Raw genomic sequence first — 25000 nt, forward strand, 5'->3', positions numbered from 1 at the left:
TGTCTTGGCAAGCCCCTCTCCTCTTGTTACGTGGCCGAACCATTTTAATTTGCGCCTCTTGATGGTGGTGAGAAGGTCTTCATAGGGACCAATGGCTTGCCTTATTCTGTTTTTGACTTCCTCATTGGTTATGTGGTCTTTATAAGAGATGCCAAGCAGTCTTCTGAAGCATCTCATTTCTGAGGCCTGAATCCTCTTCTGTCCTCCCTGTTGAATTTATGTTGAAAAATCTACTTTGATGACAATTGGAAAACAAATACACTTGCAAGCAGGAAAAAGTAAATATAAAGATGGCACGACATTGCAGGGACGCGTCTCTCTCTGGGGTCAGCTGCCCGAATTTCACACAGAGAAATCTGCTGTGACAATGCAATACAATACGATACAACACAATACGATAGGATAAGATACAATGAAATAAATTACAATACAATGCATTACGGGGGCGCGAATGGAAATGATGGAATATGGAGTCAGCAGCGAGCGTACTTGCAGTGTCTTTGGAGCTCGGTAAAGCCATCACCTTCGTTGGTATCTGCTGTTTCTCCATGATTTCGTCCTGAGTCTTCAGTGTTTGATTCTTGACTCACATTGCACTCATTCCTTGACTGTCTCTGACTGTGTTGCTGCGTATTTTTCCCTTCTCACAGCCTTGTAAGGAGTTAAGGGCCGAAACACTTGACTGAGGGGGACTTCTTCTCTGAAGACCTTGTACTGTCTAACTCTCCCTAGAGTTTCTGATCACAACGTTCTCTGCAGGTCGCTTGACATGTCTGTGGCTAAAAAAATAGTATTCTTCAGTTTACAGTGACCGTCCTTGTGAAGCACTGTTGGGGAAAGAAGTTGTTTCACTACAGCTTACCTACGCAGTGGGAAAAGAAATGCTGTGGTTTTTTAAAGACCTTGGTCTGTCTAGCCGCACAAAAAGGAACCCACTGTAATTATTGCATGTATAGTTTACTTCAAGATAGCAGCTAAGTAGTTATCAATGTCCTCTATGATCATTTTTAGTGTGTGTGTGTGTGTGTGTGTGTGTGTGTGTGTGTGTGTGTGTGTGTGTGTGTGTGTGTGTGTGTGTGAGGGATTACTGTACGTGTATAACTGTGATTCGTGTATGTATGGTTTGTTTTCAAATAAACTGAGCATTTTGTGCTTTTCTGTGATCTCATTTGCATGTATATCATTTGCATGTAAGTCCATGGAGCACATGTTTATGACTCTTTCTTTTTGCATACTGAATGACTGCGATTCTCGTGCAGGCCCTATTGCTTTCTGTGTCTTGCACAACAAATGAATTTCTCCTGCTGGAGATGATAATAATAAAGTGTTCTGTACACTGGGACTCACGATGTTGGATACAAAATGGACACAAAGAGGCTGACACCAAATGGTATGCTGTAAAACACGACTCACTTTCCTCGGATGTAGATGGGCATGCAGAGAATCGTCTTCGTCCGGTAACCAGTCTGCAGGTCCACGTCTCTGAAGAACACAGGTGAAAGACAGAGGGTGAGACTTTGAAGGAAGTGGGAGGAGAGGGCGTGGGGGGGGGGGGGTTAAGAAACGGACAGACACAGATAGGACACAGAGACAAAAAAGGAACTGAAAGAGACACTCAGAGACAAAGGAAGAGAGCGTGAGACAGGGGAGGGGGGAGATACAACATGAGATAGAGACGAAAACAGTGAGCGTGAGATGAGAACGAGACAGACAGACACAGAGAATAAATGGAACACAGAGAGACATATATAAAGGTGGTTGAACGCGTGAGATTTGGGGAAAGAAAGAGACTTACAGACAGACATAAACAGAGACCAAAAGGAGACAAAGACAAATAACACACACGTATAATTAGCTTAGGGAAGAGACTGACACACAGTGAGAGACAGATACAGAGTCCAAAATGAACAGAAAGAGACATGGAGAAAGAAAGAGACCGAGACAGAGAGCGCCAGATAAGGTGGAAAGAGACAGACAGACAGATACAGAAGACACTCAGCGACAGAAGCAGAGAGCGTGAGATTTGGGGGAAAGAGACAGACAGACAGACAGACAAATACAGAGACCAAAAGAAACAAAAGGAGACAGACAGATAACAAACATATGTAATTAGCTTTGGGAGGAGAAACAGACACACAGCGGCAAACAGACACTCAGCGACAGAGACAGAGAGCGTGAGATCAGATGGAAAGAGACAGACAGACAGATACAGAAGCAAAAACGAACAGGAGCCAAGAGAAAAACAAAGCAGTGACGATTTTAGTAAAAATGGTATATATTCATGCACTCACAGACAAAATGACCCATCACATGTTCAAATGATTGTCAGCAGAGACAAAGACAGGAGAGACAAAGACAGACAAAATGATATTTCACCTGTTAAAACAATTGTCGGCAGAGACAGAGACAGGCAAAGAGACAGAGACAAAGACAGACAAAATGGTCCATCACATGTTCAAACGACTGTCAGCAGAGACAGAGACAAAGACAAAGACAGACAGACAAAATGATCCATCACATGTTCAAACGACTGTCGGCAGAGACAGAGACAAAGACAAAGACAGACAGACAAAATGATCCATCACCTGTTGAAACGGTTGTCAGCAGAGACAGAGACAAAGACAGACAGACAAAATGATCCATCACCTGTTGAAACGGTTGTCGGCCGAGACAGACAAAGACCGACAGACAAAATGATCCATCATATGTTAAAACGGTTGTCGGCAGAGACAGAGACAGAGACAAAGACAAAGACAGACAAAATGATCCATCACCTGTTGAAACGATTGTCGGCAGAGACAGACAAAGGCAAAGACCGACAGACAAAATGATCCATCACCTGTTAAAACGGTTGTCAGCAGAGACTGAGACAAAGACAAAGACAGACAGAAAAAAATGATCCATCACATGTTAAAACGATTGTCGGCAGAGACAGACAAAGACAGACAAAATGATCCATCATATGTTCAAACGACTGTCAGCAGAGACAAATTCAAAGACAGACAGACAAAATGATCCATCACCTGTTGAAACGGTTGTCGGCATAAGCATCGGGGATGTTGAGGATTTCCCCAGTGGATGCCACGTGACCCGCGACTCCTTTATCCATGGGGAACCTACATGTCATCACGCAAAGACATCAACAGCCAATGATTATCAAAAATAAACAAATCAACATTCCACATATATCCACAACATAATTACTTAGTTCACTACTGACCCCACTGTGCCGCATCAAGCAAACACATCAACGGTCAATGATCATCAAAAATCACCATGTCAAGATTTCATATACATTTACCACATAATTACTTAGTTAACTGTTCTCCCATAGTATCGTATCATGCAAACACGTCAACAGACAATAAACATAAAAATAACCTTTCACATACATTTACTACTAAATTGCTCAGTTCATAATTCACCCACAGTATAGTATCACACGCAAACACATCAACAGTCAGTTTCAGTTTCAGTAGCTCAAGGAGGCGTCACTGCGTTCGGACAAATCCATATACGCTACACCACATCTGCCAAGCAGATGCCTGACCAGCAGCGTAACCCAACGCGCTTTGTCAGGCCTTGAGAGAAAAAATTAATTAATTAATTAAATAATAATAATAATAATAATAATAAAATAAAGAAAGAAAGAAAGAAATAAACAAAATAAATAAATAAATATAAACAACAAATATCACCAAGTCAACATTTCATATACATTCATATACATTCATGTACTTAATTACTTCGTTCATTATTCACCAACAGTATCATCACGCGAACACATTAACAGTCAATGATTATCAAAAACAAGCAAGTCAACATTTCACATATATTCACCACATAATTACTGAGTTCATTGGTGTGTGTCCATCGAGATCGATGATGACCATCGTTGTCATCCAGCTGGGGGATGGGGGGAGGGTGGTGGTGGGGTGGGGGGGAGGATGCTCATGAATCTATCTGTGAATGCGCAGATGGCTGAATAGTCCAATCTGCGCACGAAATGTTCGCTGACAGTTGGGGCAGACAAAGACAGGCATACCATTGTCAGGGAGCTTGTTTGGCCGTGACTTTCTGGCCTGCCTCTTCTGAACAGCTGCAGCAGTCCTGTTGGCCTCGCACAACTTGGCGCCTTTGTGCACAGCAGCACGCCATTTGTCACGGTCCACTGCAGATTCCTCCCAGGAGCCAGGGTTGATATCAAACGCTTTCAGAGAGACTTTCAGAGTATCTCTGAAGCGCTTCTTCTGACCTCCGTGTGATCTCTTCCCTTGTTGCAGCTCGCCATAGAAAAGCCTTTTGGGCAGCCGATGGTCTGGCATGCGCGCCACGTGTCCAGCCCAGCGAAGCTGGGACTGCATCAGGATGGTGAAGATGCTGGGAAGGGTGGCTTTTGCGAGCACCTCTGTGTCTGGGGTCTTGTCTTGCCACTTGATGTTCAGTAGCTTCCTGAGGCATGTTGTGTGGAAGTGGTTCAGCTTCTTGGCATGTCGTTGGTACACTGTCCAAGTTTCGCAGGCGTACAGTAATGTGGGGAGAACTACTGCTCTGTAGACCTTTAGCTTGGTCTCAAGACTAATGCCTCTTCTGTTCCAGACATTTGCACCGAGTCTACCAAAAGTTGCGCTTGCTCTTGCAATCCTGACGTTCACTTCATCGTCGATGGTCGCATTTCGTGACAGTGTGCTGCCAAGGTATGTGAACCGCTCCACCGCACTGAGTCTCTGACCGTTGACTGTGATGTTGGGCTCAACGTAGGGTTTCCCTGGGGCTGGCTGATGGAGAACTTCAGTTTTCCTCGTGCTGATGGTAAGGCCGAAGTTCCTGCTGGCAGTGGCAAACTTGTCAACGCTGAGTTGCATGTCAGCTTCAGATCCAGCATCGAGGGCACAATCATCAGCAAACAAAAAGTCTCTGATGATGTCTGTCATGACCTTCGTTTTTGCTTGAAGCCTTCTGAGGTTAAACAACTTACCATCTGTTCGGTACTTTAGGCCGATTCCAACATCGTCATCTCTGAAGGCATCAGTAAGCATTGCAGAGAACATGAGGCTGAACAGCGTTGGAGCCAGGACGCAGCCTTGCTTGACACCATTTGTGACAGCAAAAGGAGCAAATGTTTCGCCTTTGTCCTGGACTCGAGCCTGCATGCCTTCATGGAATTGGCTGACCAAGGAAATAAATTTCCGAGGGCATCCGTACTTGGCCATGATCTTCCACAGTCCCTCTCTACTCACGGTGTCGAAGGCCTTAGTGAGGTCGACATAGGTGGAGAACAGATCAGCATTTTGCTCCTGACATTTCTCTTGCAGCTGCCTTGCAGCAAACACCATGTCGGTGGTTCCGCGCTCTTTCCGGAATCCACATTGGCTCTCAGGCAAATGACCTTGGTCAAGGTGTGCTGTGAGGCGGTTTAGTAGGATCCTGGCAAGTATCTTGCCTGCGATGGAGAGCAAGGAAATGCCCCGATGGTTATCACAGGCTTGCCGGTTCCCCTTTCGCTTGTACAAGTGAATGATAGATGCATCTTTGAAATCCTGGGGGATCGTCTCTTCTTTCCAAATGAGTGAGTACAGCTGATGGAGCTTCTCAGTCAGCACAGTGCCTCCATCCTTGTAGACCTCTGCTGGTATGGAGTCTGAGCCAGGTGCTTTGCCACTGGATAGCAGACGAATTGCTTTCTGGGTCTCAAAAGGTGTTGGCGGATCGTCCAGTGCTTCGTTGATGGGGACTTGTGGGAGATGGTCTATGGCTTCATCATTTATGGAGGAAGGGCGATTTAAGACACTGTTGAAGTGCTCAGCCCAGCGTTCGAGAATTTTCTCCTTCTCGGTGATCAAGGTATTCCCATCTGCACTGAGGAGGGGGGATGATCCTGAGGATGTGGGGCCGTAGACTTCTTTTAAGGCATCATAGAACCTCTTCATATCGTGCCTGTCAGCATATCCCTGGATCTCATCAGCTTTGTCACTCAGCCACTTATCCTGCATCTGGCGTAACTTCTGCTGAACAGTCCTGCGGATGGCATCGTACACATCCTTTTTTGATGTGGACTTTGGGTTGCTCAGGTAGGCTTGATGCAGACGGCGTTTCTCATCCAGAAGCTGCTTGATTTCATCACAGTTTTCCTCAAACCAGTCTTTGTGCTTTCTGGACATGGGTCCCAGGGTCTCTGAAGCTGTACTATAGATCAGCTCACGCAGGGTCCTCCAGTCAGACTCCACATTCTGGTTGTCCAGAGAGGCGGATTCCAGACGATCTTCCAGCAGCTCCACAAAGGACTGTTTGATGGTGATGTTTTTCAGCTTAGCGATGTTGAGCCGTTTTGGAGCCTTCTGGCCTTGGGGGCGTCTCTTGGGCTGGATTCGAATATTCAGCTTCGAGACTACAAGGCGATGGTCTGTCCAACACTCGGCGCCGCACATGGTCTTTGTTACACGTACATCTTGCCTATCCCTTTTCCTGACGATGACATAATCGATGAGATGCCAATGCTTTGAGCGAGGGTGCATCCATGACGTCCTGTTACGGGTAGGGAGGCAGAAAACTGTGTTGGTTATCAGCAGTTCGTGCTCTGCACAGGTCTGAAGCAAAAGCAATCCATTTGGGTTGCAGTGGCCCACACCGTGCTTTCCAATGACTCCATCCCAGGAGATGTAGTCAGAGCCAACTCTAGCATTGAAGTCCCCAAGAATGATGAGCTTGTCTGCTTTAGGGATAGCAGCAATGACAGAGTGAAGGTCCTCGTAGAACATCGCCTTCACTTCATCCGGGTTGGTCATGGTTGGGGCGTAGGCACTGACAATGGTGAGGTGCTTCTGGCCAGATGCCAGTGGGAGTTTCATGGTCATAAGCCTATCGTTGACTCCCTTTGAGATTCCAGCTAGCTTGCTGACAAGTGCTGTTTTTACTGCAAAACCAACGCCAGCCTCACGTCGCTCTTCGCTTCCTCGTCCACTCCAGAAGAAGGTGTAACCAGATCCCCGTTCACAGAGCTCGCCTTCACCTGCAAGCCGAGTCTCACTCAAGGCTGCGATGTCAATGTTGTATCTGGCGAGTTCGGATGCAACTAGTGCCGTTCATTAATGACCCACTGTACCCTATCACGCAAACACATCAACAGTCAATGAACATCACAGCCCATTCAACGTTTCACATATATTTACTACTCAGTTCATGTCTATTATTCATCCACAGTATCGTTCTGGTATTTCGGACTGTCACAATGCTTTTGGACTCCAGGTTTCATGTTCATAGTGTTTAATGTTTTCAATAACAGTGTTCAAGTGCATTAGCATTTGCCTTAGACTGGATAATACAAAACATTTTCTCTCTTCTTCGTTTTATGCGATGGCACACAACACCATCAACCATGTCTTCAATAACACACACACATACACATACACATGTATATACATATACATATATGCAATGCTTTTGGGGAAAAAAACTTGGAAAAGATGCTGAAAGAAAGATGCAAACACTGTTTTGAATCAAAAGTTCAGTCAATGGGATTGATAGGGGGGCGGGGTTGTGGGGGGCGGGGGGCCGGGGGAGGGGGGGGGGGGAGACGGGGTACAAAACAAAACAGACGACCCATTTAATTTTTCTATTACTATTGATTTAAAACTTATTTCCCGAAAGAATTGAAATACAAGCATGAGCTCGATGAACACAATATACAACTAGATTTCTGTTACTCCATGACTGACGCGCATATTGTGGTACCTTCATTCTGCATTTTAACTGTCGTGTTTTAGTCTGATCCCTTTAAAATGACGTCTCTGTCGATGATTTGTCGGCTTGGGTATCGAATGGCCGCCCATACCAAGTTAATGAAAAGTAAGTTTGAGAACTGTTATAAACGATCGGTACAAAATATAAAATAATAAATAAACACACACACACAACAACAACAACAACAACAACAACAACAAACAAACAAAGAAGAAGAAAAACCAGCTTTCATCTGAAAAACAATCAGTACATGTTGCAAAACTTAAAGATAACTATCTGGTTGCTGTATGTGTTTGCTCTTTTTTCAAATCTGTTTGGAACAGTGCGACACATGTACTTTATTTACATTAATTCATGAACTGTGTCTTCAACTTTAGAATAAAAAGTTATCTAAACAAACAGTGTTTCCCCCGAGGTTACTGATCGCTAATACTACATACAGACTTTGTATTATTGCAACGTTCAGTAAAATAACGACCAAGCAACAGATATTTATAAACTATGAAAGCAGAATAAGAACTGTTAGGCACATACTAATTTCTATTCAACATAATCACAATCTTAGTCATAATCTTCATCATCATAATAAATGGTTAAAACCTTTAGCTGATCTTGTTATCTTCGACCATGGTCAAGATCAAATAAATATACAATCTTAAAATATATACTGCAATAATGAATATAATCATACAAGTCTATATAATCATACTGGGCAATGGTTCAAGTTACATCTAAAATGTTTCACAGTTTTATGAGAATTTGCTGTCAAAGCACACACACACACACACACACACACACACACACACACACACACACACACACACACACACACACACACACACACACACACACACACACACAGACACACACGTATTCACATACTCACACACAACACTGAGAGTTTTAATGGCCTTTCCCAACACCAAATCTTACTGGCATACTTGGGATTGCAGTAGAAAAAAAGAACATACGTTTTTTATATTCAATATCACAACTACACACACACACACACACACACACACACACACACACATATATATATATATATATATCTATATATATATATATATATATATATATATATACTGAGAGAGCGAGGGGGAGAGAGAGAGAAAGAGACGCATTTTCACACAGTTCTTCCGTAGTGGTAAAAGTATTAAGATATATAGAAATAAAAAAAATATAGAAAAAGAAACGAAAAGAAACGAAAACTTAAAAGAAAAGGAAATCGCCTCCCCCCACCCCAAAACAAGAAGAAAAAAGAGAGATGAAGTGCCAATGAAAATATAATTATAATAAAAAGAATAACACAAAAGCATTCGCAACAGAGTAGTAACGTCATGAGGACAGTACTGGACAGCAGAGCACTGTTTTTTTCAGCCATCGTATTGACAGACACAAAGAGCAAATCGTGAAGCACAAATCAGCAAAATACGTGTACAAAGACCACGAAACGCAGACAGGTCTTGTGGACAAGTAGGAGTCATGCTGAGTAGCAGAAGAGAAAGTTTTGAAAGGGGGGAAAGACAAGACGGGGTGAAAAGGAGCAGGTTAAATGCAAACAAAAAATAAAGAAGAAATTGAGAGAACTGAAAAAGCACAACATACGAAAACAAGAACAGGGAGTAATGTATTCACTGTATTTCAGTACATTCTTCACGTTTCTCTCTTCGCTCTCCCCTCTCCCCCCACCCCATTCTCCTCTCTCTCTCTCTCTCTCTCTCTCTCTCTCTATATATATATATATATATATATATCAGTCTGTCCGTGTATGTGTGTGTGTGTGTGTGTGTGTGTGTGTGTGTGTGTGCATTCGATACAGACAAACGCAGACACACACACAGACAGACCTCATATTACAATTACAATATTCCACGAATACAAAGAAAACAAGAGAAGCAAGGCCTTCAAGACTCACTTGTGATACACTTTAAAAAAAATCTAATCGTTAAAATGTGTTCTGTATTTGTTATTAGAAAGCTTCGGGTTAAAAAAAAATGTCCTGAAGGCAGATTCGAACCCCCGTGTTCGGGTGAGAAGAAACTGTCTTACCCAATACACTAACGTGGCTCCTTAACTGACGCTCAAAAACTTAATATCTAAACATGCTTTTTTAAGGGCGATAAATCGATTGCAGTATTCGCAGTGAGAACGCTGTTTAAATCATATTATTCTGGTGTATCTTGGGCATTCAAAAAATCTTTATGGGGAATTAAACATTCTTTTTAAGTCCGCGGTAAAGGAGACGTGGCTATCGCCGCAATCACACTGCAATAGTTAGCCGTTTTCTCTGGATCTAGATAGATGTACAAGTTTAGTTACACCCGCAGGGAATGTACAACACGGTCGATTCAATTTCTCTTTTATGTTCATTCTATTTTTATAGTTTTAAAGTTGATATGAAAATTGAGTATTTTGATAAACTAATAAGATGTAGAGCCAAGTACAAGTACTTCTAAACGTCGTATGAAGTGAAAAGGACTTCATTTTGAGTAAAGTCAAGACTGGAAATTTTTACGTTTCATCAAGGGTATTAACTCTCATAGTTTATTATTTTTAACTTTGAATTCCGACTGATTTTGTCGATATTTTTATGGCAGTTTGGGGCATAATCCAGTAAGTGATGATGCATTCACAAATCTTTCTCTGAATAAATATTTAACGGTCTCCTTCTCCAACTTTCCATCACATGTTATTGTGTATTGTTGATTGAATATAGGATTGAACGGGCTGGTCAACAACTTGAAACAAAATGGCGTCCGTCGCGTTCGCGAGAATATGAACATGCGCTTTGAATATGTATAAATATGTGTACGCAACTGATTTTTGCCCATGACCTTCAGGGCTCAGCCAATAGATCTACAAAGTCCACTCGTAGTATTGATTTGAGTATTTTCCGAAAAAGACCACATGGGCGAATGAACATAGTGAAAGCCCTGTACACTGAAAGTAAAGCTCACGAGCTTTTTATGTACTGAGTATAATTTCAAAATGTAATGTTTAAGATGAGAAAGATCAGTTTAAAGCAAATTAACCCAGCTAGTATTAATTACAGATTAATGTCCCTTTTTTTTACTATCTGCACCAAAGACATGCACCAGAAATATAACTTTCGTGCTTAGCAAAAGAAGTTCCTGTTTGAACAAAAAATGATAAAAATGACTGCTCGTGATGCTGTGTCAGAATATCATATCAAAGTGCCAAGCTTAGAGAATAAAAAAATATAAATATAACATGTACAGTAAATTCAGTTTGCATAAAATTTGGCTTCTTTTTTTATTTTTGTGCCCATCCCAGAGGTGCAATATTGTTTCAAACAAGACTGAAAAGAACTGAATTTTTCCTATTTTTATGCCAAATCTGGTGTCAACTGACAAAGTATTTGCAGAGAAAATGGCAATGTTAAAGTTTACACGGACACACACACACACAGACAGAGAGAGAGAGAGAGAGAGAGAGACAACCGAACACCGGGTTAAAACATGGACTCACTTTGTTTACACAAGTGAGTCAGAAAGCACCAATTAATTACAGTCAGACATTCATTCAACCAGGTAACACAAATCTCTCTCTCTCTCTAATATATATATATATATATATATATATATATATATATATATAAACAAAGAAATAATAAGCAATAAATCATAAATAGAAATTAACACACAAATAAAGACTTTTCCACTCTCCCATGTAAGGTAACTAATTGATTACTCGTATCTAGCTGTGATCTCCTCCACACACCACTGTTGTACAATACACACATCTGCCTATAAAATTATCCTCCATAATATACCATTGTAATGTTGTCACACGTATAACCATATCACATACACACATCAATAATATCTACCTGATCTCCTGCTGTACCCGGGTCTGATCCTCGGCCCCCGTGTCAAAGATTCTGGCGAACAGCTCTTTGGAGCGAGCGTCCACCATAAAGAGAGAGGCCCGATCAGCACTGACCAGCGTCTTGGCAAAGTTCTGACCGATCCAAGCCAAGAGGAAAGGTGAGGAGGAGGAGGAAGTGGGAGGGCAACGACAGCACATGCCCCCAGTGAACCCATGGTCACACGCAGCACAAGAGAGAGAAGAGAGAGAGAGACAGACAGACAGACAGAGAAGAAGGTCAAGTTTCATTCTTAGTCACACGAAGAGAGAATGTGTGTGCGCTGATGAATGATTCGGTAGATCAAGACAGTAAAGCCTGGATGGTAGGGGACAGGAAAGTGTATTAGTCGGTGATTGGGAGTTGGGGGTGCGGCGGTGGGAGGTGGCAGTACAGGTGGGGGGAGGGTGTAGAGGTGGAGGCGGGTACATCACTTACTTCACACGAGTAACAAGGTGGCACGCAGGAAACAGAAAACCAAAACAACACGGAAGTCAGACACATACACTGAGACACAGAGAGAGGAGGCGATGGAAGGGGGTGGAGGGGTAGGGGGGTGGAGGACGGTACGAGAAAGTAAGATACCTGATATATTTGACCACCCCTCCTAAGATCTTACCCGAATGTTAATGTACACTGTGGAAACTACGTTGAATAAAGGGGAAAAAAAACATACAAAAAATTTACTTAAATAAAGCTTAAAACAACGGTGAAAGTGCGTCGGCGCTGGTGAATATAATACATGACAAGCAAAGCGAGAGGCAAAAATATGATAATATTCAGAAACAGGAAGAGGTTATTGCCGACATGGAAGAAAACATACTGGAAGTGAAAAAGTGAAATAAAAATGCAGAAAACAGAACATAAGAAAACATTAATCAATGAACAAGCAGCCAGCAGGGAAGCGTTCGAGGAATGCCCATGCAGTTTGTCAGCAAAGCATTGTTGTGTCAGAAAAAGCCTGAACCAAAACCACGGACAACCTTTCGTTTTGCTGTTCAACACTATTCTTTGAAACTGCAACAGGAAGATGATGTATCTGCTCTCTTTATATGACTGAGAAGTGGAATCATGTTTGGCAAAATACGCAAAAATATGTCTCTTAAAAAAAAAATATTGGGGACTCTACCTTCATATATTTTACACAATTTTTTTTTTTTTTTTTTTTTAGTGGGGTCTCCATCCTTTTTTTCACTTTTTTATTTGCATAAATACGTCCTTGTATTAGGGCGCCAAATCAAGTGCATTTTCTGATTTAAATAAATACTAAACTTTGTTTTATGCTTTGTGTTGTAAAATGCAGATTACCGCATCGTTGTTGTTTTTTCTCAAGCTCAGTTCAATCATTTCCGGAAAAATCACATATATGACCACTTGCTAATGAGGATAATCTATCAATTTAAAAAATAATTAAGACACAGTTTTCTTCAATTCATGATGCTAGAAATAATTACTACAGCAATTAACCATTCAAAGCATACTTGAAAATTACCTTCCCTTTCATTTGCTGACAGCGTGGCAATATAAAACCATTAAATAATCATAAACGGGTGCTCCACAAACTCGGCAAAATCTTATTTGGGAGTAAGGAACCTTTCAGGCATTCATTTCATTCATTCATTTGTTTCCTCATTCATTTATCTATCTTATCTGAGGTCCCGCCTTTACCTCCACTGTCATTTCCATTTTCCACAGACCCTGAAGAAAGACCTATTGTGTGAAACGTGTGACAGCTCTCATCAAAGTTAAGTCTTAAACAAAAATAAAGAGTGGTAACTATTTACAAGGTACTCACCTTCAAGTCAATGCTGCTCATGCTACCGATTCAGCCAGCACACACGATAAATAAAAGGCACATTGGAACAAACCCCAGACCTCATCAAAAAGGAAGCTCTGGGCTTGTCCATGTCCCTATCATTTGACGTGTCATTTCACTTAAAGTCTTATTTTACAACCTACAGTTGTTGTTTTTAAAAGAGTTTCTCCATTTGTTATCTTTAAACTTTCCCAAATATTTTTCTTTAGTGTAAACCTTCAAAACCGAAGCTAGCAAACTCATACTCCAGTTTCAGTTTCAGTCTCTCAAGGGGGCGTCACTGCGTTCGGACAAACCCACATACGCTACACCACAGAAAACAAAACAAAGGTGACCCGTGGTTTTCCCTCACACCTCGACACACAGCAACAGCAAAACAGCCAGGCGGGACCGCCCCCAAAGCGCGCTACACGTACGAAGCGAGGATTCGAACCTGATCTCTCTGTGATGGGCATCGGAGAGCCCTGTGCCCGACTGGCTGCCCACATCAAAGATTCGGGCGTACAGCTCTTGCGCCTTGCGGTCCAGGAGAAAGATGGACGCCCTGTCGGCGCTGACCAGCTTTTGGGCATAGTTCTGGAGGTGGAGGTGGTGGAGATGGGTGGTGGAGGGGAGCGGAATTTGTGGGGTTGGGATGGTTGGGAGAAGAAGCAAAAAACAAACAACACTCAACAGCGGTGCGAGGATGTTAGATGGCTACTTCACACTTCAAACGACACTCGTGGGAGGGAGGTGGGGGGATTGTGGGGGTAGTGAGGTGGTTAGCCAGTGGAATGTGCTAAGCTGTCTCTCTTCTCTCCCATGAAAAATATACACATACTCACTCTCTCTCTTTCTTTCACACACACACACACACACACATATACACACGCGCGCGCGCGCGCGCACTGTGACATTTCTACATAAAAATCGCCTTCAACTCGCCGTCCCCCTCTCCGTACAAAACACACAACACGTAATATTAGTACATGTATATATATCGTATATATGACTTGAACGGAAGCTGTTTCATTCAAAACCACACAGAATACACGTGAGCTATTGTGCTGAATTATTTTCAAACTAGTGGAAACATATATATGGGCCAGCACACACAATATCATACCGCGATAAAATGAATGCATTCACACACATCTAGCTAAGTATCCACCACACACACATATCAACACTGCCTGGCTTTGTATGATCAAAACACAAGCCTATTTAGCCTACATGCCACACTGGTTTGAGGTTTCTTTAAAGCCTGCTTCATATGCGCTAGACATACAAGTCGTTTTCAGTAAGAATATCAGGGTGCCACAATAATAATTGAATAAAAAAAAAACACACACACAAAACCGTGGCCATCTCTTACTGAAATCAAACTAAACTGTAATGCAGACGTAAGGTGTTCTTTTTTTTCTTTTCGTTTATCAATTTATTTACTTATTCATTTAATCATTTATTCATTTAGTTAGTTATTCTTACTGCATTTGTTCAACTCTTCCATCCAATGTGAAAATATTCACAGTCACTAATCATAGTTGTTGTTTTTTTTTCTTTCTTGGACAGCTCACTTGTCTTCTGAAGACATTTTCCAACTAATCGAGTCCGAGGCAGGATACTGGCAACCAATAAACGTACATGTTTGAAAGGGCAGGGCATCACTGCTGAGTCACAATTCTCAACCACTGAACACAATTCTGCAGCAGTCTTTCGGATGGGACGATAATAAACAGAGGTCCCCGCGTGCAGCACTGATGCACACTGAGCACGTCAAAGAACCTAATACAACCAGCGGTTTTCTCCCTGGCAAAATCCCGTTGAAAAATCCATTTTGACGGCAAAACAAGTATACATGCATACGAGAAAAGGGAGGAAATAAATGTATCAGTGGCACTGCACTGCAGCAACCTGCTCCCCCCGAGTTTACCACGGAGAAACCTGTTGTGAAAAAAGTAATACAATACAATACAATACATTCAAAAAGTTTAGATTGTAATGTTCCAAAGAAAATCACAGGTGACGACAACAGAAAAAATACTGGACACACAATCCTTTTGATCCCAAACAATGACCTGAATACGGTTCACTTTACACAAATGTTTATATGAAAACACCAGCGTGATGAATCCGCGAGAGACTGTCAAACAATGGCCTCAAGCGATGGGACACATCGTCTGGAGACTTTAAAAAAAATCACAATCCCTGTTTATGTTCGGCACTTAAGTCTATTTTGTAACCAGCGAAACGTAAAATTAGCCCTCGATATACTTTTCACGCGCCTGATATACAGGTTTTAGTATACTGATTTTGTGGCAGTTAACATTCAGTTGCTCAAATCAGGCAGACAATAAGAGGAAGCCATAGCGTAGTTTTTGTGCGCACACACACACACACACACACACACACACACACACACATACACACACAAACAACAAACTTGAGTGAGGGAAAGGGAGGATGAAGGGATGGATTGGGGGGGGGGGGGGAGCCAAAGAGAGAGAGAGAGAGAGAGAGAGAGAGAGAGAAAGAAACAGACCGACAGACAGACACAGAGAGAGAGAGAAGAAAAAAGTTGATGATGATTTTGATGGTGATGATGAAGGTGATGATGCTGTAATACTTCAACAGCAGAGAGAGAGACACACAGAGACAGACAGACAGAGAGAGAGAGAGAAGAAAAAGAAAAAGAGGAATGCTCCCACAACATAACCATGTTAATTCTAACACATACCCCAACCTCCCTACCCTACCCAACATTTTCCAGTCAACCAAGTTTCGTTGGAGGGGTGCGCAAGACTGGAGGAACTACACGATTGCCGGACACAGGACGGGGGTTGGGGTGGGGGTGGGGAGCAGGTTTGACACGAAGGGAACACTACGATACGCAAATGGACATGAACAGAATGCCTCCTGACAACAACAAAGCCGACGATCATGACAAATATCACTCAGCTATTAACCCCTTGACTGCAGATGACAAGTACGCTCGTCCGCGAAAGGCTGTCATAACCTCACTTCTGATTAGACAGAGCCTACAGGTCAGGGCAACATCTACATTTCTTGCCCTGTGTTATTTCCTCTCAGTTTCGTTCCGAAGACGGAAAAATTGTAAATTTGTTGGAATAACATTGTAATGTATGCTATACATTACTTGCCCTATCAAGAGATGTAACAAAGGCCGGTATAGGAATGGAGGGTAAGAAATAAAGAGTACACATTACGATGTTATTAACCAACTTTCAACTTTTTTTCTGTCTTTTAACAGAAAAGTTCATGAGGAAGAGAAATGTAGATATTGCCCAGGTCAGGATGTCAGTCGCCGTTCTTTGTTTTGGACTTATCTTTGCTTTCGTTCAGTAAAGTCAGTTATATCACTGACAAGTACACAAATGCAGTGGGTGGACTTCAAATTCAGGTCACGCTCAGTGATCTCATTTCACGACAAGGCTAAGCAGCAAAGGGGTTAACGACTGTTTGTTGGATAATTTACAACATGCAAAATACCCAGTCTCTCTCTCTCTCTCTCTCTCACACACACACACACACACAACCATCCACATATAAACACACATACAAACACGCAATAGTAGTCCACAACGTTCGACTATTCACAAAGGTTACATAACATTTGCTCCCATGCGTATTAAGCATTTATTTCACGAATATTTTTTTAATACATAGATGGAAAGACATATGCCCATACTGACACTCTGTGACTCACAAACAAATTCTACAATCTAATGTTTCATGATATTCATCTTAAGTATCGGGTTGAAATATGAATATAAAAAAATACAAAAGAAACAACACACACACACACACACACACAGATAGAGAGAGAGACAGAGCATAAACGCACACATGACACATATATATAAATTGATATATATATATATATCATTTACACACACACACACACACACACATACATATATATATATATATATATAGATATATATATATATACATACATATATATATATATATAGAGAGAGAGAGAGAGAGAGAGGGAGAGAGAGAGAGGGGGGGCGGGAAAAGAGAGAGTGCCCACAAACTTACCATGATCTTCATGATTACAGTGTCCATACTAACGATGTCTTGAAAAATGGACCTGCACACACACAGACACAGACACAGACACACACACATCATCATCATCACCATCATCATCACCAATGTTTATTTGAATATACAAACTACCCTGAACACAATCCAAGTCATAAAACGTCTTCTTTTTTTTTAAAGGGAAACCATTTCGCGTAAGAGTATGGTGGTATTTTAGAAGAGTAAAAACACACGGAGTCACAATGCGGAGGGCAACAACTGGAAGATGTGTGTGTTTTGGTGTGGGGGTATGAGGTGTGTGTGTGTGTGTGTGTGTGTGTGTGTGTGTGTGTGTGTGTGTGTGTGTGTGTGTGTGTGTGTGCGTGCGTGCGTGCGTTCGCGCGTGTGTGTGTGTGTGCGTGTGGGGGGGGGGGACGGGGGGGGGGGGGTTGTGGGGTGTGCGTGCGTTCGTGTGTGTGTGTGCGCGCGCGCGCGAGCGTGCGTATGTGTACGTGTGAATGTGTGTGTTTGTGCGTGTGAATGTGTGTGTACGTAACAGAGACTAAAGAGCTGATAAACAAAGAACGAAAGACAGAAAGAGACAGACAGACGGTCAAACACAAAAGAAAAACATAGAGAAGATATGAACACCAACATTCCAGTCATGCCTCCTTTTACAACCGGATTCTCTTCCATTTTTTCTCCGAAAAGCGATGGAATGATATCACCACCACCACCCACATATACTTCCGCCCTCAAAAAAGTACACCCTGCTGCCCCCACCCCCAGCCCCCGCCCTCCAACTCTCTCTCTCTCTCGCTCTCTCTCTCATCTTCATGACTTACTTTGTAACAGCCAGGAGGAATTCGTTCAACTTGCGTTGTCTCGTCATGCTGTTGTGCATCTGTTGAATTTCAAACAGTCATCATGATCAAAAGGTGAGGCACACGCCAGAAATGAGAAGACATGACAATGGACAGGTCTGGCTTTCTTTTCTTTTCTTTTTTTTTAAAGAAATACGCTGACATTGCACACACACACACACACACACACACACACACACATCCATCCAAACACACACGCACGCATACATGGTGAATTACTGCGCGAAAAAATAAATAACGGTGAGTGCTGAAAATAAACGGATTTGTAAACTGATTCCTTGTGAATAAGAGTTCATTCATTACTTTACATCTGCCGAACACACACCCAAAATAATCACAATAATAAAACAAAATGGTAAATTAATCCATTAACTACTGACAACTAATATGATCGTCAGTGAAGGGCTGTCATCTGACTGATAAAACTGACTTTACAGTCACCATACTTTATTTTGGATTTCTTATGTTGGACTGTATTGTTTTTGTTCAGTAAAAAAATCATTTTAGGATAATTGAAAGCAACAACAAAACAGTAACTGCATTTTTGATTAGTGTTACTCTGATGTCATGTCATGTATGTTCAGCAGCTAAGGGGTTAAAGAAAGGTGGCAGTTACTCATACCTTCCCCGCACCACCATCACCTCATTCCCGCACACACACACAAACACACACACGCACACACAAAAATATCAATTAATTAATTAATTATGATACTCATGCACTGTCCAACACAAAAGCAACATAAAAGCATTAAAACATGTGGAAGCGAAACAGAACAGCAACAAACAAAATCTGGCATGATAATTTCTGTTTACTTGGACAGGCTAATGTCTCATGCATTCATGATTATAACTTCCCGTTCTGCGTGTGTGTGTGTGTGCGTGCGTGCGTGAGTGTGTGTGTCTATCTTTGTCTGTGTGTGTGTGTCTGTGTATATCTTTGTGTGTGTGTGTCTGTGCGTGTGTGTGCATGCACAAATGAACGTGCGCATACCAAAGATCGATTAGAAAGAAGTTCCACTATTTTGGGAATTGAAAAGGGGAAATCGGCACGAAACAGCAATGCATTCCAGTTGAAGTGAAATAAGGGGAGAAAGGAGACACAGAAAATACGCAAGCTTGAATAAAACATCAGGGAGTGAGAGAGGGGGGGGGGAGAGAGAGAGAGGGAGGGAGGGAAGGGAGGAGGGGAGAGAGAGGAGAAACAGACAGACAGAGAGGGAGAAAGAGACAGACAGACAGACAGGCAATACGCGAGAAGGAGACAAAGAGACACGGAAAGAAAGAACAGAACACTGTACAGTAACCATTAGCCGTGCAGCTCTGGTAACATAGGGGTGCAAATCAGAACAATAATGGTGAAAACGAATAAATAAAACAGAACAGAAATCAGTCAAATCAATAATAATGATAATGATAAAGAATCATCGACCATTAGTTGTTTCAAGTTCATGAAATGAATGTAATGAAGCTATTAACATACATTACTCTTCTTTCGAATACTATACGCTTTAGCAATGTGCTTCGCGAGTGATCTTATTGTATCGTCCTCAGATTTCGTTTTCAACACACCAATGACATCCTTATTCCTTGCAATATTTGTTTTTACAATGATGCCTTTTTCACGAACGTTATCATATCATCTTTACAATGAAATGAAGAATGCATTTCATTTTCCCTTGTGAGCCTCACAAATCGGACAAGCAGACAGTATGGATAGGTCAGTAAAAAACACCACCTTGAATGTGCATTTATACCAAGTGTTCTCAGTCCAAATCTACAGGTACCGTTCATGTACATTTCTGCGCAGAACGCAGATAGATCGACGACTAATGTCACAAAGTCTGTTTCTGTTCATAAGAAAAAGTAAGAAACTGAAACAATGAAGTCAAACAGCCTACGCATCTTCACGAAAAACAAACAAACGAAAAATCGTGGCTATTACTGTATACCTCAAGAACTACGCAAACAAACCAACCCCAAAACTAAAGAAACAAAGAGCCTTTACTTTTATGTAAAACAAAATGAAACAATAAAGTCAAACAGCATACGCATCTTTACGAAAATCAAACAAACGAAAAATCGTGGCTATTATTGTATACTTCAAGAACTACACAAACAAACTCAAAAACAAAAGAAACAAAGAGCCATTACTTTTGTGTACAACAAAATGAAAGCAGAAACTCTGATGCTATACACAACAATCCCATACAGAAAAAATCAAATCAAAATCACAAACAGTGCAGTGAAATATGCAATAAAAAACATATAAAAAAACCAACGATAAAATGACAATATCAAAAACATTTGTGCTGTGTCGATTCAATGTATAAAAAAAAAAATAATAATAAAAGAATTGATATTCAAAAACACGTGAAACGGTTTATTGTAAGAGAGAGTCAATAACAAAGCATATATATATATATATAACACAAAAGGAAAATAAAACAAACAAAAAGGAGCAACAACGTGTAAAGTATCACGTTGAACAAAGTGATACTTTAAACGAACAGAAAATAGCGTATACGTTTTCGAAAACAATCACACCCAATTGCAAACATAAAACAAAACAAAATAAAATAAAACAAAACAAAACGAATAACACGAATGAAAACAAAAACAACGAAGGGGGGTGGCACTGTAACGACAGCGAAACAGTAATAATATACCTCCGCGTAGAACAAAGCCACGCTTCCCAAAGTCATCAGTGTTCCCGCTACCTGTGTGCACGTGTCAGCTCAGTGTGAACAACAACAGTCAACAGGTGATTTGGGGCACAGTCTTCTCTCTCTCTCTCTCTCTCTCTCTCTTTGTTGTTGTTGTTGCTTTTGTTGACTTTTATCGACAATTCTTCATTCTGGACCTCTTGTCTTTGCCAAGTCAGTTGTATGATTGACGAGTACACGAAAGCAGGAAGAGGACTACAAAATGAATTCGTGTTTTCACGAAAATGAAATGCATTACATGAAATGCAAACATCTGAGGCCCTATGTACTGGGTCCATAGTACTGATGCATACTGGGTCCTGGTATTATCTGTATACAATCAAAATGCTGTATTATCAGATTCAGTCTATGAAAATTACAACCCAGTGATACGGGGAAAAAAAACAACAACAAAACTTGATAATGGTAATAATAAAAACAATAATAATTACAATAATAACACGAGTTCTGAAAACTTCTCCCATACTCTTCATACTACCAGCAGCTGAAAGAACAACACTACCGCCAAAAAAACCCAACTCTGAAATTCAATTCAACTTCTAATCGAAGAGTAATCGAAGAGTAGGTAGTATCGATGAGTATACTGGTTGGTGTAGAGGATTAGAATGGGTTAGAAAACGCTTCAGTCAACTAGCACCCAAAGCAGAATCAGTCAGAACCATTCCCAAAGCAGCAATAGGTTAGGTTAGAGGCTAAAGGGCTAGCATCCAAGCAACCAAGCGGCATTGTGGAGGGAGTAGGGGCGGGGGCACGTCAGTCACTTTACCTCCATGTAGGCCACAAAGATGTCTGCCCACAACAACATGTAGGTCGCCACCTAATCAACAACAACAACACCAATAACACTATTAACAATATTAACAACAACAACGTGGTCAAAAGTGGTATCATAATAAATGCTTTTTGTTTGTTTTGTTTTGCTGTCCCGACTATTTAGGCGAGAATTTGATTATAGTGGAGAGTGTCTTGCCCAAGTTACATTCCCACTCTCTCGGCCAAGGTTTCAGGACAGTCGGTGTTGGGATGGTTCCCAAAGGCCAACTCGTCCCCAAGGCCCCAGCACCTAGAGCCAGTGCAACTTTGCCTCCCAGTTTGAGAGTCATAGTCCTTCATAAAAAGACAAATAAAGATAGGATGAAGACAATACTGCTATGGGGGTCCATTTAGGTTTGGAACTAACAAAGAGGCTGTTCTCTCATAATATATCCCCTTGATAATATACCCCGGCGTCAACCAGGCTGTAAGATACAGACACCTGCAGTGTTGGTCAAGAAATTGAGCAATTTATCCATGAAGTAGACGACCCCTGAATGTGTGGTCCCAGTCTTCCCTTTTGAGCCCACAGCACACCCAGCGCTGGGTAAGGCCACGGGCCGAAAAAACAAAACCCCAACCACCTCTGGTGGGGATCCAGCCAGCGTCCTCCCAGCCCAAAGTCCGCGAGGCTTACCACTTCGCCACGACGACTGGCTCTTTCATTTTTCTATAGTTGGTTTGGTTTTTTTACGTGACTATGACATGAATGATGAGCGGGAAAGCAGTCGCTGTATTTTTCCATTGGTGGAATCCCGATTTGTGGTTGTATTGAATGGAAAGGGAAATCAGATGTAAGGGAGACAAATATTTAACAACCGATAAGTACAGTAACTAGGGTTCTTTGCGCTTTCCGCCTGTTTGCAGATACCCGGTGTGTGTGTGTGTGTGTGTGTGTGTGTGTGTGTGTGTGTGTGTGTGTTTGCTTACGTATGTATGTGAGCGCGAGCGCGTGTATGTGTGAGTGAATGTGTGTATGTGTATGGTGAGTGCGTGAGCGAGTGGGTGGGTGGGTGCGTGAGAGTGATGCGTACATGAGTGTGTTTTCGTCTGTCTATATGTCTGAACAATAAACAGATGTTCCATTTTCATCACCACCCAACAAGGTGCAATTGAGTAATTCTGTCCACGGCATTTTCTTCGTACAGATTTAGAAAAAAAAATCATATTTTGATTAGCAACCAACGTGTGCAAACAAATCCGTCTACAGTCAAAGTCTTACCTCTTCTTCCTCATCCGAAAACTCCCTGTAGCGAGAATATCTGAAGAACTCCACCACGCCTGCAGGAATGAGCAGAACACGCTGATATCAAAGTAAATTTGAACATTCTGATCACAGACATACGCGTAAGGTAACTGACAGCATACATTCTGACTGACAGACAAATAAACAAACAGACAGACAACTAGGGAAAATGTACAAACACACACTTCGTACAGAGAACACGCAGAAAGTGAGAAAGTGAGAGACAGACAAACAGAAAAAGACAGACAAAGAGACAGATATAAACGTTGTCACACTGCAGCATTTTCTCAAATCAAGCTCGTACGACTAGCAGACTCGAACGGTACACAACACTCGTCTGGACACACACACACACACACACACACACACACACACACACACACACACACACACACACACACACACACACACACACACAGTGAGGTACCGGACCAACTCACCTAAAACCAGACCATTTCCATCAGTGATGGGCAGGGCTAGCACACAGTTTGCTCTGTTGCTGCCAGCACCCAGACCCTCCGGAAACCGCGCGTCCTGTGAACACACACACACACACACACACACACACACACACATGCGTGTATGTGTGAAGACAGATAGACAGATGTACATGATTATACCAATCTAATAATAATGAATGAGAAATGGGATATTTATACTCTTCAGCAATAAAAAGATCGGACATTCTCAACCCTTTATGATTATCATTCTATGTCCGATGTCCGACTCCCATTTACATCCCATCGTCATCATCATCACTTTTTCATCTTTTTTTTTCATAAAAAAAAATTATTCTTCTCCCTCTAACTCTCTTTCAAACCATTTTGTCATTCTTTTCACATTACACCATCATGTTACCCTTGTTATTCTGCAAGAGTAGCAGACAAGAGGAAAAAAAAACCAGGTGCTCCCAAAACCAAATAAACAAAGAAGGAGTAACTGAACAAATGGATAGATGAATGAGCACATGGATGAATTATTGGTTGAAAATGCGATCAAACTGAAAAATCATACACAAAACAGCCTGCACGTGAAAGCCTAAAATAAACTGTTTACGATGAAACTTCGTTCATCATCGCTTCGAATCCTTTCTACTGATTCTATAATGCTTAATTAAAAAAACAAACTGGTAATTTCTTATTTTAGTATTCTTACTAAAGGGTCTTGTTTGAACGAAAATTATAATGCGTTATGCAGAAAGGCGCGTGAGAAATGACATGTATCTCGCAATTCACTATTCTTATCAAAAATAAAATCCAATGATTACAATCCAAGAAAAGTTCCACAATCGATTGGAGGTCAGCTGAAAACAAAATCAATCACATTACCGGTTGTATTATTTGCATTTCAGTCGTTTTCTTTCCTTCTTTTCTGGTCAATCCGCTGCGCACAACTAATCGGAACTTACGGCGACTGGATGCATGTAGTGTGGCGTGTTTGATTTTCAGACCCCACACTGTGACTTGCAGAAAATGCAGTGATTCAAAAGGCTGAAAAACAGGTAAATATAATTGGTTTTGTTGCGATAGACCTCCGATTGATTGTGGATCGTTCTTTGGACAATGATATGATGCAATTTTGAGTTTAAAAAAAAACACAGTGATTTTACGTCCAGACAACAAGGTTTAACCCAAAAAACTAACACAAACGAATCAGGAAGAATGTATATATATATATATATATACCATGGCAAAGTCGCGCATTCTGACGGGTTCTTTGTAGACAGCGACATGTGCCGCCACTGTCGTGTTCACTGTCGTCTGCTGAGTACTGCCTTGAACTATCTGCCCACTGGAATGTACACAAATAACCAAGGAAGATAAGACCAACAAACGAAAAAACAACAAAAAGACGACT

At 41.5% G+C, this 25000-nt stretch overlaps 1 protein-coding gene across 6 annotated transcripts in view; it reads right to left on the bottom strand.

Moving 5' to 3' along the window:
• Positions 1 to 25000, bottom strand: part of LOC143295452 (putative 3',5'-cyclic phosphodiesterase pde-5) — a 71831-nt gene that overhangs the window by 33035 nt on the left and 13796 nt on the right. For 2 of the 6 annotated variants that reach the window (XM_076607160.1, XM_076607155.1), the window contains exons 7-15: positions 24829 to 24934; positions 23584 to 23677; positions 23120 to 23178; positions 21851 to 21901; positions 18320 to 18378; positions 17490 to 17541; positions 11594 to 11724; positions 3024 to 3116; positions 1414 to 1482 (exon numbers count right to left, since the gene is read on the bottom strand). In XM_076607160.1, coding sequence (XP_076463275.1) covers positions 1414 to 1482; positions 3024 to 3116; positions 11594 to 11724; positions 17490 to 17541; positions 18320 to 18378; positions 21851 to 21901; positions 23120 to 23178; positions 23584 to 23677; positions 24829 to 24934 — 714 coding nt within the window. Of the gene's footprint in view, positions 1 to 1413; positions 1483 to 3023; positions 3117 to 11593; positions 11725 to 13878; positions 14022 to 17489; positions 17542 to 18319; positions 18379 to 21027; positions 21079 to 21850; positions 21902 to 23119; positions 23179 to 23583; positions 23678 to 24828; positions 24935 to 25000 lie in introns of all 6 variants that reach the window. The other 4 variants (XM_076607159.1, XM_076607153.1, XM_076607156.1 and 1 more) reach the window with 3 other exon arrangements.

The sequence above is a fragment of the Babylonia areolata genome, chromosome 20 (genome assembly GCF_041734735.1).
Source record: "Babylonia areolata isolate BAREFJ2019XMU chromosome 20, ASM4173473v1, whole genome shotgun sequence".
NCBI classification, from domain to species: Eukaryota; Metazoa; Mollusca; class Gastropoda; order Neogastropoda; family Buccinidae; genus Babylonia; species Babylonia areolata.